This window comes from Populus euphratica, unplaced genomic scaffold (assembly GCF_000495115.2).
Source record: "Populus euphratica unplaced genomic scaffold, PopEup_1.0 scaffold144.1, whole genome shotgun sequence".
In the NCBI taxonomy this organism is placed as follows: Eukaryota; Viridiplantae; Streptophyta; class Magnoliopsida; order Malpighiales; family Salicaceae; genus Populus; species Populus euphratica.
The window spans coordinates 182,699-196,670 of NW_011500010.1; the positions used below are offsets into that span (position 1 = coordinate 182,699).

Consider the following 13,972-nt stretch of genomic DNA (forward strand, 5'->3'; position numbering starts at 1 on the left):
ATAAATAACCCCTTACAAGTATAAAATTATCCCTATTCTCCAAGAAGAAAATTACAAAAATAAAAATACCTACCAATAACTCGGCTAAAGGGTTAACGTGAGTTTGGGAGGAATTTTCTATATTTAAACAAATATTCACTTTGTTCTCGTTCTCAACCCTCTCATTCTTCAAACACACCATCATTGAGAGAGAGAAAACTAAGAAAGCCAGGCTCAGAGAGAGAGAGATTGAGAGAGAGAAAACTAAGAAAGCCAGAGCTCAGAGAGAGAGAGAGAGAGAGCGAGGGAGGGAGGGAGATGGAGGGTACTGAATCCAAGTTTAAGAGGGTTTGCGTGTTTTGTGGCAGTAGTTCAGGCAAGAAAGCCAGCTACCAGGAAGCTGCTGTTGAGTTGGCCAAGGAACTGGTAATTGTATTTACATATGTATAGACACACACACACACACACACTTCATATCAGCTCACAGATACAATGGATTTCCCCTGGTTCTTTTCACATATTCATCCCTACCATTCAACATTTCTCTCGAATAGCTTTTCTTTAGACCATTTCCAACTTGGGATAATTTATTCTTTTTTACACCTCTTTTTTGTGTTCTTTTTTCGCCCTTATCTCTTTCTGGGTCTTAGAAATTCAACTTTGCTCATTGAAGGAGAGATTCTAAAATTTTCCTTCAATCTTTTGGGTGAATATATAACAATATTTCAATGTTGATCCTTCATTCAACGCGAATTTGGTTAAAGTTATTATCTTTTTTTATGGTCTTGGTTTTGGCTTTTAGAGCGCAACAAGATACCCTCGTTTTAGATACTTCAATATTTTCATCGTCTATTTCTTTTGTTTTCGAAAAAAAAGTTTGTTTATTTATTCATCCCATTAGCCTGGATGATTTTGCTTCATGATTCTGCAAATATACTTCTTTGTTTTTTTCCCCTTCTTCAAGTACTGGGTGTGGGAGTGGTGGTGGTGGTGGTGTGTCTGCAAGTTGCCACAAAACAAGCTTTCAACGTGGGCTTATGATTGTTAGAGAAGTTAGCTGAGGGAGAGAAGGTTTAGGGTTTATGTTAGGCATGAGAGACTGCTAGCTGTAACCTGCCTGTCAGTTGAGCAGCCTTCTTGCATGATCCTTTGTTTTTTTTTTTTTTTTGGTTCTGTAAATTTAATTTCAAGAGAAAGAAAATATTAAAACCTAAATAAAAACAAGATGAATATTCTTTGGTTAATCCCCTGGGGAACCAAACGTGCTGCCTTGATATCATGACTCTTTTAAGCATGTTCCCTTTGGGCACTACTTCACAAACTCAAACTCCATTATTTTTGTTTATGGGGTTCCCTGCCAGTATTGTTTTTTTTTTTTCACTCACTGGTCTTTATAGTTTTTATTTGTTCCACTAGAAGCTTATGATTATTATTGTCATATAATGAATTCCATGGTTAATTTATTGAATCATACCAATGAATATCTTGTGGTGTTGATGATTGTTATTTGTGACACGTGTTAACTGGGTTTGGTTTTCTATGAGCCTTGAAGGTTGAGAGAAGAATTGATTTGGTCTATGGAGGCGGGAGCGTGGGGTTAATGGGCCTTGTTTCTCAGGCGGTTCATGATGGTGGGCGCCATGTTCTAGGGTTAGTCCCTCTCTCTCTCTCTCTCTCTCTCTCTCTCTCTCTCTCTCTCTCTACTCGATCTTTACATCTTTGGATGTCAAGTAAAAGAAGTCTGCTTCACAAGACAAGCATCATTTTTTCTCATTATAATAGTTACCTTCCCCTTTGGTACATTGAAATGAGGTTTGGCAGACATTCTTTTACTTATTTGTTTATTACTGTCAGTTTTTCCTCTTGAGCCATGCAGATTTCCTAATTTCCAATGAATTGGAATTCCCATTTCTCAAACCTACTCAAAGCCAGACATCATGGGATCAAATGCTGGTCCAGACTGAAATGAGGAATTTAACAATTTCTTTTCTTAATTTCTTCTTTTGAATCAAACAGTCGTGTTTCGAACACGTTAATTTTGTAGATATTACCTGTGGACGTGGTACTGAATTTATTATTATTAGTTTATGCTTATTATGACCATGGCTAGAGTTCTATTCAGTACAAGCGAGTGTTTAACTAATGTTTGGGAAGCCTTTTGAGCAGCCTTGATCATGAGTTGGATAAAGTGGATCTGTTTTGGTCCTTGCAATGTCAGTGTAATGCTACCATGTCTTCCTGTTTGAGAGAAAGAGACTGAAAAGGTTGGTAGAAAGTATGCAAACTTTAAGGCAGTGATTGGAGCACCCTTCTTTTTCATGAATAGGAAAGCAGTTGCAATTTTGATTCTTAGAAAGACCTCGCTACCCCTGTAGTAAGTAGTGTTACAGGATTGAAGGCCTGTTTAGGTTGTCAAATGACCTTGCCTGTGGGCAACCAAATTTCTTCCTTAAGATCAATAAAACTCGCTGACCTTTCAAAAAAATCTTCACATGCATTTCCTCTTTGAACCTGTGTTGCTTGGATATTGTTCCTGACTTGCAGTTATTGGATTGTTTTCATCTTGCAGAGTTATCCCAAGGTCCCTAATGCCCAGAGAGGTATGTAAACAAACACTAAAACACCCTAGTATAAAGCAAAACCTCAGTTTTGTTTTACATGATCATGTGCTTTGTCTTCGTTAATGGCAGTAATATTATGCAATGATAAGACAACATGATGTCATTGGATACATTTAGTATGTTTTGTTCTGCCACTGTCTTTTCATTTCGTGACCCATCTGTCCATTCAGCCAAGCTCCTCAATTGTTTATTAACACACTTAAATATTAAGAAGCAGATGTGTGTTTGTTGGTTTTTGAAAGAAGTCTAACAGTACTGTGAAACTAAAAGAGGCATTGGTTAATGACAAGTATTAAATATTTTGTAATATATACATTCTTTTTGCAGGTAACAGGAGAGCCTGTCGGGGAGGTTAGAGCTGTATCTGATATGCATCAAAGGAAAGCTGAAATGGCTCGCCAAGCCGATGCCTTCATTGCCCTCCCTGGTAAGGATTTGATACGTAGACTATTTTATGGGATGTGATGAACAGTATATGCAATGTGTTAAGAGGTTCTCACAATCACAAATCAAGAATCAAGACAGAATTCCCATGCAATTGGACTTGTATATGGTCATGCATTACAGTAATTTTTCACAATGTCCTTAACTGTGATCTTTGTTAATGCCAGGGGGCTATGGGACACTAGAAGAATTACTTGAAGTAATTACATGGGCTCAACTTAATATCCATCACAAACCTGTAAGAATTGTTCTCCTACTTTTTTTTTTATCGAGTATGATCATTTGCGGGGACGGATCCAAATAATTAACGTCCTGTGTCGTTGCATAACAGAAAGTCAAACCATGAAATCATTATGAAGAAAAGATTAGTTAAAATGATCAACGCTCTCTTATCCAAGAACAACAATGATTAACACGCGCGAGCTACAATTATGTTTTTCTAAAGGCATCAAAATTTAAATGATTCCATTTTATTAGCAATTGTCTCTTACAAGAAAAACCTAACTAAAAGTATATGCACTGATTTCATCTTTAATTGCTTTTATTAACATTTTTCGTTGCTTGATTAAGAAACTATCAGAGACAAGAGGATGGGTAACAAACTGAATTTTACTAGAACGATCATTGATTCGCAGTTTAAGATGACATGCTATGATTATCGCCCATGTGTCAGGTTCATTTGCTTGTATTGGACATTTACATGGCTATTTTCAGAAAGTATCCAACATCTGCATGGCATGTGTCTTTTTAACAAGGGACAAAAAAGAATTTTTGGAACTTTGTTTGGTAGCTTCGTTAACAATGAACAAGCATGATAATCCATTTAATATTTGTGCAGCATAAAGGACTAAAAATTCATAGAATTCGTTTAAATGAACCACAATGTAAAGATATCTTGTTTATGAAGAAAGGAGTTCAAAACTATCAAACTAAAATGATGGGAATTTAAGATAGTAGTATGCCCTGACCAGCAACTTTCTCTCTTATTCTTTAGATCATTTCCCCACAACATAGCAGCAGCCGTTATTGTTGCGTCACAAGTTGTCATTTTTCCAGTTCCACAACTCGTTGTATATCTTAAAATATTTTAGCTCGCCTAGAAGCTTGGAATGTGTCGGATATGTCATGTTTCTCGAGTTCACGGCTGTTTGGTTGTTGCATATGCTTCTAAAGGCGCCATCTTAGTCAATAAATGTTATGGATTGTGATAGAGAAGTAATGTAGCTTTGAATCTAATCATGTGGCCCTTCAATGGATTCACATGGGAAGATTAGCTTAAGATATGCCATCTTCAAGCAATATAATTTTGTATGGCGTGTTGATTGGTAGGGTGTCCGTCTGAATGGGAGAAAGTTCCTCATAGAGACTTAAAAAAATGTGAAGGTCTGATGGTCAAAACAATGGTGTTCTTTAATAGTAGGTTAGGTTAATTTGGTATTTAAAATAAGATGTTTCGGTTTCGGTATCATGAAATGTAGTTTATTAGGGAATTAAGCAGGTGGGTCTTTCATGTTATTTTTGCAGGTGGGCCTCTTGAATGTAGATGGATACTATAATTCGCTGCTGTCATTTATTGACAAGGCCGTTGATGAAGGCTTTATATCGCCTGCTGCACGTCGCATTATCGTGTCTGCGTCCACAGCTAAACAATTGTTCAGACAACTAGAGGTAAATGCTCCCTTCTCTTGCTAAAACATGGTTTTTTGCTTGACAATTCAGAAGGGTAACTTTTTATTACTTGGTGGATTCACATAACCTAATTTTGTATGCATATCTCATTGTTTTTTGGGTAACTTTTTGTTACTTCAGGATTATGTGCCAGAACATGATGAAATAACAGCAAAGTTGGTGTGGGAGGAGGTTGATAGACTGACTTGCGTGCCTGAATCTGGGGTTGCCTAGTAATCTCTTTGCTTGGGTATATAGGACATGGACTTCGGTTTTGCCTGCTTGCTCAGCGATACAGGTATGTACGGTCTTGCATACCGTATACAACAAGTCAACAAGCTTTGAGAAGAAGAGCTTTTTGGGTTTCTTTTTGGCGTCGGGTCAGCTCTGATGTCTCGAAGTCCAATATATATAATGTAATGGAAAAGGAGCACCCCCTTTTCCCTTTTGTGAAAACTTGGAAGGAAGAAATGGAATCAATTCAGGCTTTTTTATAATTCTGTTTCCATCTTTCGATGAGGAGGATGATATTATGTATTTCATGTAGTCAAATTAACCAGATCGAGTAATTTAAAGGGGAAAAAAACGCAATTTTATCTACAGTAGAATCCATTAAAGCTGAACTAATACAATTTGTGTTCCTTTTTGTAAAGTAAATTTGACAGAACACGGACGATCACGTTTTAACCATTCTTAAGCATCGGATCAAGGTCCCTCGAATGGCTAGTGCTTCTGGCATCCGAGTGACCAGATTATCTGAACCTTTTTTCCTTGCCACCCCAAGATTATCTGAACCTTTTTTCCTTGCCACCCACCCCACGTTTTCCACTATAATGCTTCAGGTTTTATGAGCAAATGCGGCTCCTGATATTAGACATGACTAAAAGGAGCAAGACTGTTATTTTGCGGAGGGGATAAGGTGACGTTGGAAATAATTGGTGCATGTTCAAGGACTAATTAAAAATAAGGTGGTAAGGATTTGAGATCAAAACACTTTGTTGAAAAATATTCTTTTCTAGATGAATTCTATACATTAAAATATTAAAATTTATAAAATCAATCATGAATGAATACAAAATTAATCTTCAGAATTCTTCGATGGAGCTGGAAAAAAAATCCAAAATCCAATCATAAAGATTTGTCCCGTGTTGGTAAACAATCGTTTTCTTCCCTCTTCCAAGGCTTATATGCATGTAGCCTTTGTCCCACATAAGAAAGGATGCAATCCCGATCACTGATCAGGATTCATGATGCAGGTGAAAGTTCAAAATAACAATTAAAAAAAAAAACATGTAGTTTTTTATAGGCAAATACGCTATAAATATAAACCCCAAATTTACAACTTTATTCTCTCTAAATAATAATAATAATTAAAAAAAATTTTATTTTTTATGAGATTTACAATATCTTAACTAGATTATAAATTTGTTACCGGTCAAGTTAATCTAGAATTATAAATAAAAAAAGTATAAAATCTAAAATTAAGAAAAAAAATCACAAAAACTATTATAACTAGATGTCTTAATGAAATTTTTAATATATAAATATTTGACAGTATGCATATTAATGTAATGGCTGCTAAAAGAAAAATAATTTTTAGAAACTTTTATAACAATTTGAGTATAATCTAACTATCAAATAAAATGTTATGATTTTTTTGAGTTATTATTTTGGTTTAGTGTGAGCAGATTTTTTTTTTAACTTGCATGTCTTACTAGTCTATAAATATATATGTCAAGCCATCCATGTAATTTATTTAGGATAGGTTCTCGTTTAGTTGTGATAACTCACACCTAATTATTTAAAATCATTTATTATCGCTGCCCGACTACATTCGTATTCGTTTACTTTGCATATAATTTTCTTCTTCTCCTATGATTTAGTTTATATCACATGGAATCATCAAAGTTTAATAGTTGAAAAACCCCCTCCTTAGTTCTCGAACAGAATTCAATATCTTTGAGAAAGTATTCTCTTTCATTTTATAATCAGTTTGTGGAAGATCAGAACATTAAGACACAAGGGAGACTAATTTGAAGTTTTCTATAAGGCAGTGCATCTCGCATGTCTTCATGTCTGGGCATTAATTTACTACTCTCCAAGAGTTTCTCCCAACAATTAACAATCCTCTAGAATGATTCGGATTGTTTGAAGACGTTAAGTGACACATTATCAGAGTATCTTTTAGAATATTTGATCTTTTAGGTCATGATAAACCAAATAATATCTGAGAGGGAATGGCTTCTTGTTCATGGAGCTTTCCATCTTTTTTTAACAGCCATTTGAAAAATACAGCATCCTTCATAACACGAAACCCATTGGATTAGATAATATTCCCCTTTTCCCTTTAATTTCAGTTAAGCATGGAAATTGAGTAGTTCACTCCGTTTTTGTGGGAGATTGAAAGCTAAAGAACCATATTTTAAGGAAGCCGTGGTTCAAGCTTGTGTCTACAAGTGAGAGGCACATGATCTTCTTTTGTTAATGTGTGATTGCATTTGATTGCTTGCGTCTAATACAATCTTTATTATTCACAATTTATTTTTACATTTCAAAAATATTTTAAAAAAATTAAAAAAATTAATTTTTTAATTTTAAATTAATTTTTCTTTTATATTTTTAAGTCATTTTAATATGTTTATATTAAAAAAATTATTTTAATATATATATATTTTTTAAATTATTTTAAAAAACAATCATTATCAATTTTTAAAAGCTAGCCGTCAACCATTGTATGGCCACCTAATTGAAGGCACTTGGTATTGTTAATAACAGAGGACAGACGATGAAAAATAGACAATCAACAACGCAACAATGGATGGATCACAGCCCGGCTATCAATAATTGTGCGATGATAACATGGAGAAAACCTAACACAACACCCAGATTACAAAAATGGCATTGCCTTGAGGCGTGTTTCCATGCAGATTCCTTTGAGCTATTATGAAATTTGAGCGATGAACTCAAAACCATAATTTATTCCAAAGCTTGCCAAGGCTGTTGCGAAGGACTTCGGCAATGGCAAGCTAGCTAAGTCCACCCAAATCTCAGTCGACTGAAAATGAAAACCTACGGAGTCTTTGGAGTTCGGCGGGTCAGCTCATGCACAACCAAATCTCAACCCACTGAAAAGCATCCCCATTCTTGATGCTTTTGTGATTCATTCTGTTGTCATTGTGTGTTGAATTGAGACAGAAGCTGATTATACTGCCCAAGCACACTAGAATTGGGAATTGAAACGATGCCATTGTTTTTGCAATATCATTCCATTACAAGGAAAAAGAACACACACACACAGAGAGAGAGAGAGAGAGAGAGAGAATCCTGTCCAGGGCGCTTATTCCGAAAATTGATACTCAAAACTCGCATGTCTAAAAAGACATTACATGATGTATAAAAATCGTTTACATCTCCCTAATTCACACTTCACAGTGATACGAAAGTCGCAGTGCAAATGCTACCCCCTCTATAATGCGGCAAAGTAATCCTTGCTCAGTCTTGGGTCAGGTTTCATGGACTTGTCACCAGGCTTCCACCCAGCTGGGCAAACTTCATCTGGATTTTCTTGCACATACTGCAAGGCCTGCACGAAAATGCAAAAGCGAAAAACGATTAAACAGAAATCAATCAGAATGGAAGGAGAACATATGCATGCCCAAAGGCACTTTACATCTATAATAAAACCAAGTCTTAATTTACAAAATCTTCTGATTTTAGAATATTGTTGCCCGGTATTTGTGAAATCACCTGGAGTGTTCTCTTTGTCTCGTCAACACTACGCCCAATGGCAAGGTTGTTAATGGTGGAGTGTTGGATGACTCCTTCTTTATCAATGATAAAAAGTCCTCTCAGAGCAACTCCCTGAAATTAAAACCATAACTGAATAAATAAAAGGAATGCAGAGGCAAGGGCTCCTCCTCCAAACAGCGTGCAGAAGCTGAGTGGCCATGGTGTTTAATATGAAAACCCTTTTCCCAACATTATCAGACAATGGGCAATGACTTCAGGATCCATAGAACCACTAAGAGAATGAACAAGACAGTCTGATTCCCATTCAATATTCATTAGAGAACTAAATGTGCATGAGACCTATGTCACAATAGTTTAGCTTCGTACTGAATCGTGCCAGTAATAAACAGAAGACAACTAATGCATGGATGTGTGCATGTACATGCATGTAGTTACGCACTGCATTAACTCCAGGATCCATAGGACCACTAAGAGAATGAACAAGACAGTCTGATTCCCGTTCAATAGAGAACTAAATGTGCATTAGACCTAAGTCATGATAGTTTAGCTTCATACTGATTCATGCCAGTAATAAATAGAAGACAACTAATGCATGGATGTGTGCATGTACACACATTAAAAGAATCGAAGGGGATTATTGTGTTCTTTTAGAATTACAAAAAAAGAAAAGAAAAGAAAGCTCCTCATACCTGATCAGGGATTAACACCCCATAAGATTTTGAAATGGATTTGGTGACATCAGAAATCAAAGGATACTTCAAATCTCCAAGCCCACCAGACTTTCTATCTGTTTGGACCCAGGCAAGGTGCGAGAACTGCACAAAGAGTATCATGACATGATCAATATCAATAAACAATTTCTGATTTTTAGTCCATGACCAAAATCAGCTGTGATACAGCAAATGGACAGTGGATACTTCCATTTGCTGTGATCAATATCAATAAACAATTCCAGTTATTAACACAAATGTTTGTGTATTATTAGAACAGACAAAAGCTTATGGAATAGTAGCCACTGAGCAGTAATGACCCAACTTGCTACCAAAAAGGTTGCAATTGCATTATATGAAGATTATAACTTCTATAGCCAAATTCAATAGATTTATGACAGGAAACAAAATTGAGATTCTTTACACTAATTATCGGTTCCTATTTTCTTCTTCAACCAAGTCCAAGTTTTGTCCATCACAATATTCACTTCAGCTGAGCAACTCAGAATGCTGTGATTTGAGTCATACAGTCACACGCAAAGGCCATGCAATTTTCTCAGTTGTTTTAGCAAGCAAGGCCCACATTATTTCTGTTCAGGAAACCAATACATACACATACATGCAAAATCACCGCAACCAAGCTTTAATCCAAGCAAGCTTGGGTTGGCTACAAGAATCCTTTCCCCCACCTCACGGAAACAAAAGTTTTCAATGAGATTATCTAGAGACATTATCTAAATGTGTGTGTTGTGTAAGACCAAGATCATAAAATAAAGTTGAAAACTTCAAGTGAAGACATAAAAACCACCAAAGTTTCAGGCCAAAGTCATACACCTCCTAGGATTTTGTTTCTTGATTTTGAAAAAAAACAAAAGAACATACCACACTGTCGACTGAAACATCCAATATTTTTGTGTTTATCTGCTTGAATACCTCATAACGGTCACTAAAAGCAGTGATTTCTCAGCACACAAGTAAGACAAAAAAAAAAAAAAATTGAAGAACAATTAGCATCCACAACTCCTTGAAATTTCAAATTACATTTTCTGAGTTCAAAACAAACCTGTTGGACAAACAAATGTGAAGTCCAATGGATAGAAAAATAGAACCACATATTTCTTCCCGATATACTCAGATAGTTTAACCTGAAACCAAAATTACCAAATCAACTAGAGTTTCAAATAAACAACAAAACATGACCGCAATTGCAAGGTGGTAACAAAATCAATTCACATTCATTAAAAGAATACAATTTTCACGAAGAAACCTGAATAAAACATATCTCCGCTAGCTTGATTGACACATTACATCGTTAATCAAGTTAACAATTAACCAGCTAAGATTTTACAACGATCAAAGCAGCAATTAACTTTTTTTTCAAGTCCAAATTTCACCGAACAATACTTCAATGTACATTAAGAAATTTAATTAAAAAAGGACCTTATATTCAACAGCATTGTAAGCACAAACTACCTTAATAAACTCTTGATCGAAAACAGCCTCAGCCTCGAAATCCGGTGCTACGTTTCCAACCAATGGAAGTTCACTCTACACGGATGAAAACGAAAGCAAACCTAGTTAGAGACTAATTATCAAACACAAGAGAAGCATTTACAAAGAATTACTATAGAAACGCAAAATGAAGGCATAAAAATCATCGATCCAATTTGAAATTATTTATTTATATTGGAACTTACAGAGGCTTTGACAACGAAGGACTTTGCAGAATGAGAGCCGCGGGCCAGGGAAATGGAACGGAGGACGGGAGATTGGATAGGTTTCCGTGTACCAGAGAAGGAGTTGGGGAGAGTTAGGGTTTTAGAGAGAGGAGTGGCCATGGATTTGGCGGCGGCGATAGAGGAGATGAAAGAGGTAGAAGTTGCAGAGCAGGCCATTTTTTTTTTTTTTTTTGGGGGGTGGGGGGTGGAGGGCGGAGCAGAGGGCTCCTTCTCTTGTAGTTGTACTTGGTGTGTGAGTGCGGGTAGCAGCAAGCAAGTATAAGGTGGAAAAATGATGAGTGATTTGATAAAAACTACAGCTAAGTTACAGTATAGAGATGAGATGAGAGAGGAAACCCTATGGAATAGTAGATGCTATTTATTACTACTATTATTATTATGTACATTGTGGACTGTACAGGACAGGGCAAGTGGGTTACCCGTTCCATACATTTTGGGCCATCTGAAATGCAGAAAATATTTGAAATGGTAGTAAAAACAATTTAATTTTTTTTTATTTTAAAATAATATTTCTTAATTTTTTTAACATCATCACGTTCAAATAATTTTAAAATCATAAAAAAATTAATTTTAAATAATAAATAAATAAATAAATTTTTACCGACCTTTATTTTAGGTTGCACTTGAAAATAAAGGTGGAATATATAATACAAGTTATAGTTGTTGTTGATGTAATATTTAAAAGTGTGTTTGTTTTTATATTTAAAAAAATTAATTTTTTTATTTTTTAATTAATTTTTTTAATAATTTTAAATTATTTTAATATACTAATATTAAAAATAAATTTAAAAAATAATTACTACTCCAATACCAAACATTACCTAATTTTGTCATCTCATATATTTTACATTTGCATTTTATTCTCCTCTTTTTTATTATTATTTAAAAACAAATTCAGATATTATCAAATCAGTTTTCAACATCATGAAGAAAATAGTCCCCATGCTTTTATAAAACCCTAATTAAATAATACCGTTAAAAAATAAAATAAACTCACTTATTAACCATTAGCCAAGGTAAGCTTTCAAAAATTTATTAAAAAGTTGTTAAAATATCTTATAAAATCATAAGCATGTTAGGCATTAGGTATATTCATGGTTCGATTCAATTCAATTTGAATCATAAAAATTAACCAAACTAAGTAACTTATATTTTTAAAAATTCAAACCAAACCAAATCTCAATTCAAACTGACTGTTTTGGTTTGATTGAATCCGATTTTGTAGCTAAAAACCAAAAAACCTCTCTTTGTATAGTAAGTGAAGAAAGAAGCCAAGGGGCTTTGTTCGGATTTTTGTTCAGCTGCAAGTGGACTAAATGGGTATAGAGATGTGAATTGTTGATTTATTGTTCAGCTAGAAAAGAGATAAATACAGAGGGCAAGATACAGGGATATGAAATTTAAAGGGCAGGGGCAGGGGCAAGATAGATATAGAAAGGAGAAGAGGGAGGATGAAAATTAAAGGACAGGAGTCAAGATGCAGGGATAGGGTGTAAGACAGATGTGGAAGGGAGAAGAGGGAGGATGAAAATTGAAGGGTAAGAATCAAGATGCAGGGGTAGGGCGCAAGATAGATGCAGAAGGAAGAAGGCAATAAATTATCTTTGGCTCTTTACTTTTTGGCTTGAGCAGCGGTTTCAGAATATCAATTAAGCTTAGGTTTAGTGGTTTACTCTTTACTGTGTTATTTATATTATCGGTTCGATTCACCAGTTTAGGTGGTTAAACCAAAACCAAATCTAACCGGTAAGATTTTATGGTTTTAAAAATTAGTTTAATCAATTTTCTATCTCGGTTCAGTTTTTATTAGTCCTCTCGATTTTTTTAGTTAATTAGTTTTTTTGAACACCCCTATTAAGTCCTTCTCAAAATAAAATAGAATATTACCATCCTTATGGGTGTAGTTTAATTGGTTATATTTTAAATTTATTTTTTTAAAAATCACTAATTTAAGTTCTATAAATTTCAGGATTACTAGAGGGTTATAATGATTAACTTTAGGACCCGTAAAATTAATCAAGGTATATGCAAGCTGATCCGAATATTTATGTTAATTTAAAAATATAAAATATTATTATATGATAAATAATCATCATGCAATTTTTTTAGATCTTTATGGAAATAAAATCTAATACTGGAGATGAATCTTACTTTAAAATTAGCTTTTAAATTCCTATTGACAAGCAATTCTTAAACCCCTACCATATTAATCATTTTTAAAGTTTTTATATTTTAAAAATATTTTTAAAAAAATTAAAAATTATATTTTATATTTTTAAATTATTTTGATATGTTAATATCAAAATAATTTTTTAAAAATATTATTTTAATATATTTTTGAATAAAAATTATTTTTACAAATAACAATAACCATACTCTCAAAAATCCTTTAAAATTTATTTGCCAGGGAGTAGAAGTTAAAGGGCAACATGGATTTTGAAAAGTAAATTCAGCAGTAAATTAGTTAATTAATTTTGGTTTAACCAAAAGTTCTTTTAATAGAGGTCGTGGGATTGTTATAGAACACCTCCCCCCTAAGGTTTGTATTCAATATTATATTATGATTTTATTGGGTTCATTATTTGTTCTGGTCTAATTTAATGCTTTTAAATGTCGATTTCAGCTGAAAAACCTTGTCTGTTAAATTTGAAAAAGAAAGTCAGTCAACATTAATAGCAAAAATACCATATAAGTTGAAAATGGCATAATATACTAAAGAATAGCTTGTTTTGCATAGAGTATTTTGCATGAAAATTGTTTTCTCATGAATTATTTTACATGAAAAAATTTATTATATTTGGTAAGTAATGATATAAAAAAATTGGTGATAATAAAATCATGATGACGTGTTGTTGTCATAAGGCAATGGTAGTTATGCTGCAGTGGTGATGATAATGAAGTGATGGTACTGGGATGAGATTTTTCTGAGGTGAGAATAAATTTTTTAGTTTGTGGGTTCAAAAATTATACTGTGAAGGTATATTTAAAACTCTAGTTATAATTTAAATTATTTTTTATTTAGAAATATATTAAAATAATAATTTTTTATTTAAAAAAAATT

At 33.9% G+C, this 13,972-nt stretch overlaps 2 protein-coding genes across 3 annotated transcripts; one reads left to right on the forward strand and one right to left on the reverse strand.

Moving 5' to 3' along the window:
- The first annotated feature begins 233 nt into the window (after positions 1 to 233).
- LOC105141386 (cytokinin riboside 5'-monophosphate phosphoribohydrolase LOG7-like) lies at positions 234 to 5,282 on the forward strand. Its single transcript, XM_011048581.1, has 7 exons — positions 234 to 405; positions 1,532 to 1,629; positions 2,549 to 2,579; positions 2,928 to 3,027; positions 3,212 to 3,282; positions 4,569 to 4,712; positions 4,854 to 5,282. Exons 1-7 carry the CDS (start codon positions 298 to 300, stop codon positions 4,944 to 4,946), a joined length of 645 nt encoding a protein of 214 aa, XP_011046883.1. The 5' UTR covers positions 234 to 297; the 3' UTR covers positions 4,947 to 5,282.
- A 2,616-nt stretch (positions 5,283 to 7,898) lies between these two features.
- On the reverse strand, positions 7,899 to 11,248 carry LOC105141385 (2-Cys peroxiredoxin BAS1, chloroplastic-like). 2 transcript variants are annotated; one of them, XR_845361.1, is made up of 8 exons: positions 10,870 to 11,248; positions 10,646 to 10,720; positions 10,236 to 10,317; positions 10,055 to 10,134; positions 9,152 to 9,277; positions 8,460 to 8,573; positions 8,105 to 8,295; positions 7,899 to 8,067 (listed from the first exon to the last, which is right to left on the reverse strand). XR_845361.1 is itself a non-coding variant. In XM_011048579.1 (7 exons), the coding sequence occupies exons 1-7, from the start codon at positions 11,065 to 11,067 to the stop codon at positions 8,179 to 8,181; spliced, it is 792 nt and encodes a 263-aa protein (XP_011046881.1). In that variant the 5' UTR covers positions 11,068 to 11,248; the 3' UTR covers positions 7,915 to 8,178. The 2 variants fall into 2 exon arrangements, 1 of the variants encoding a protein (XP_011046881.1); XM_011048579.1 differs by having other exon boundaries at positions 7,915 to 8,295.
- Positions 11,249 to 13,972: the final 2,724 nt, after the last annotated feature.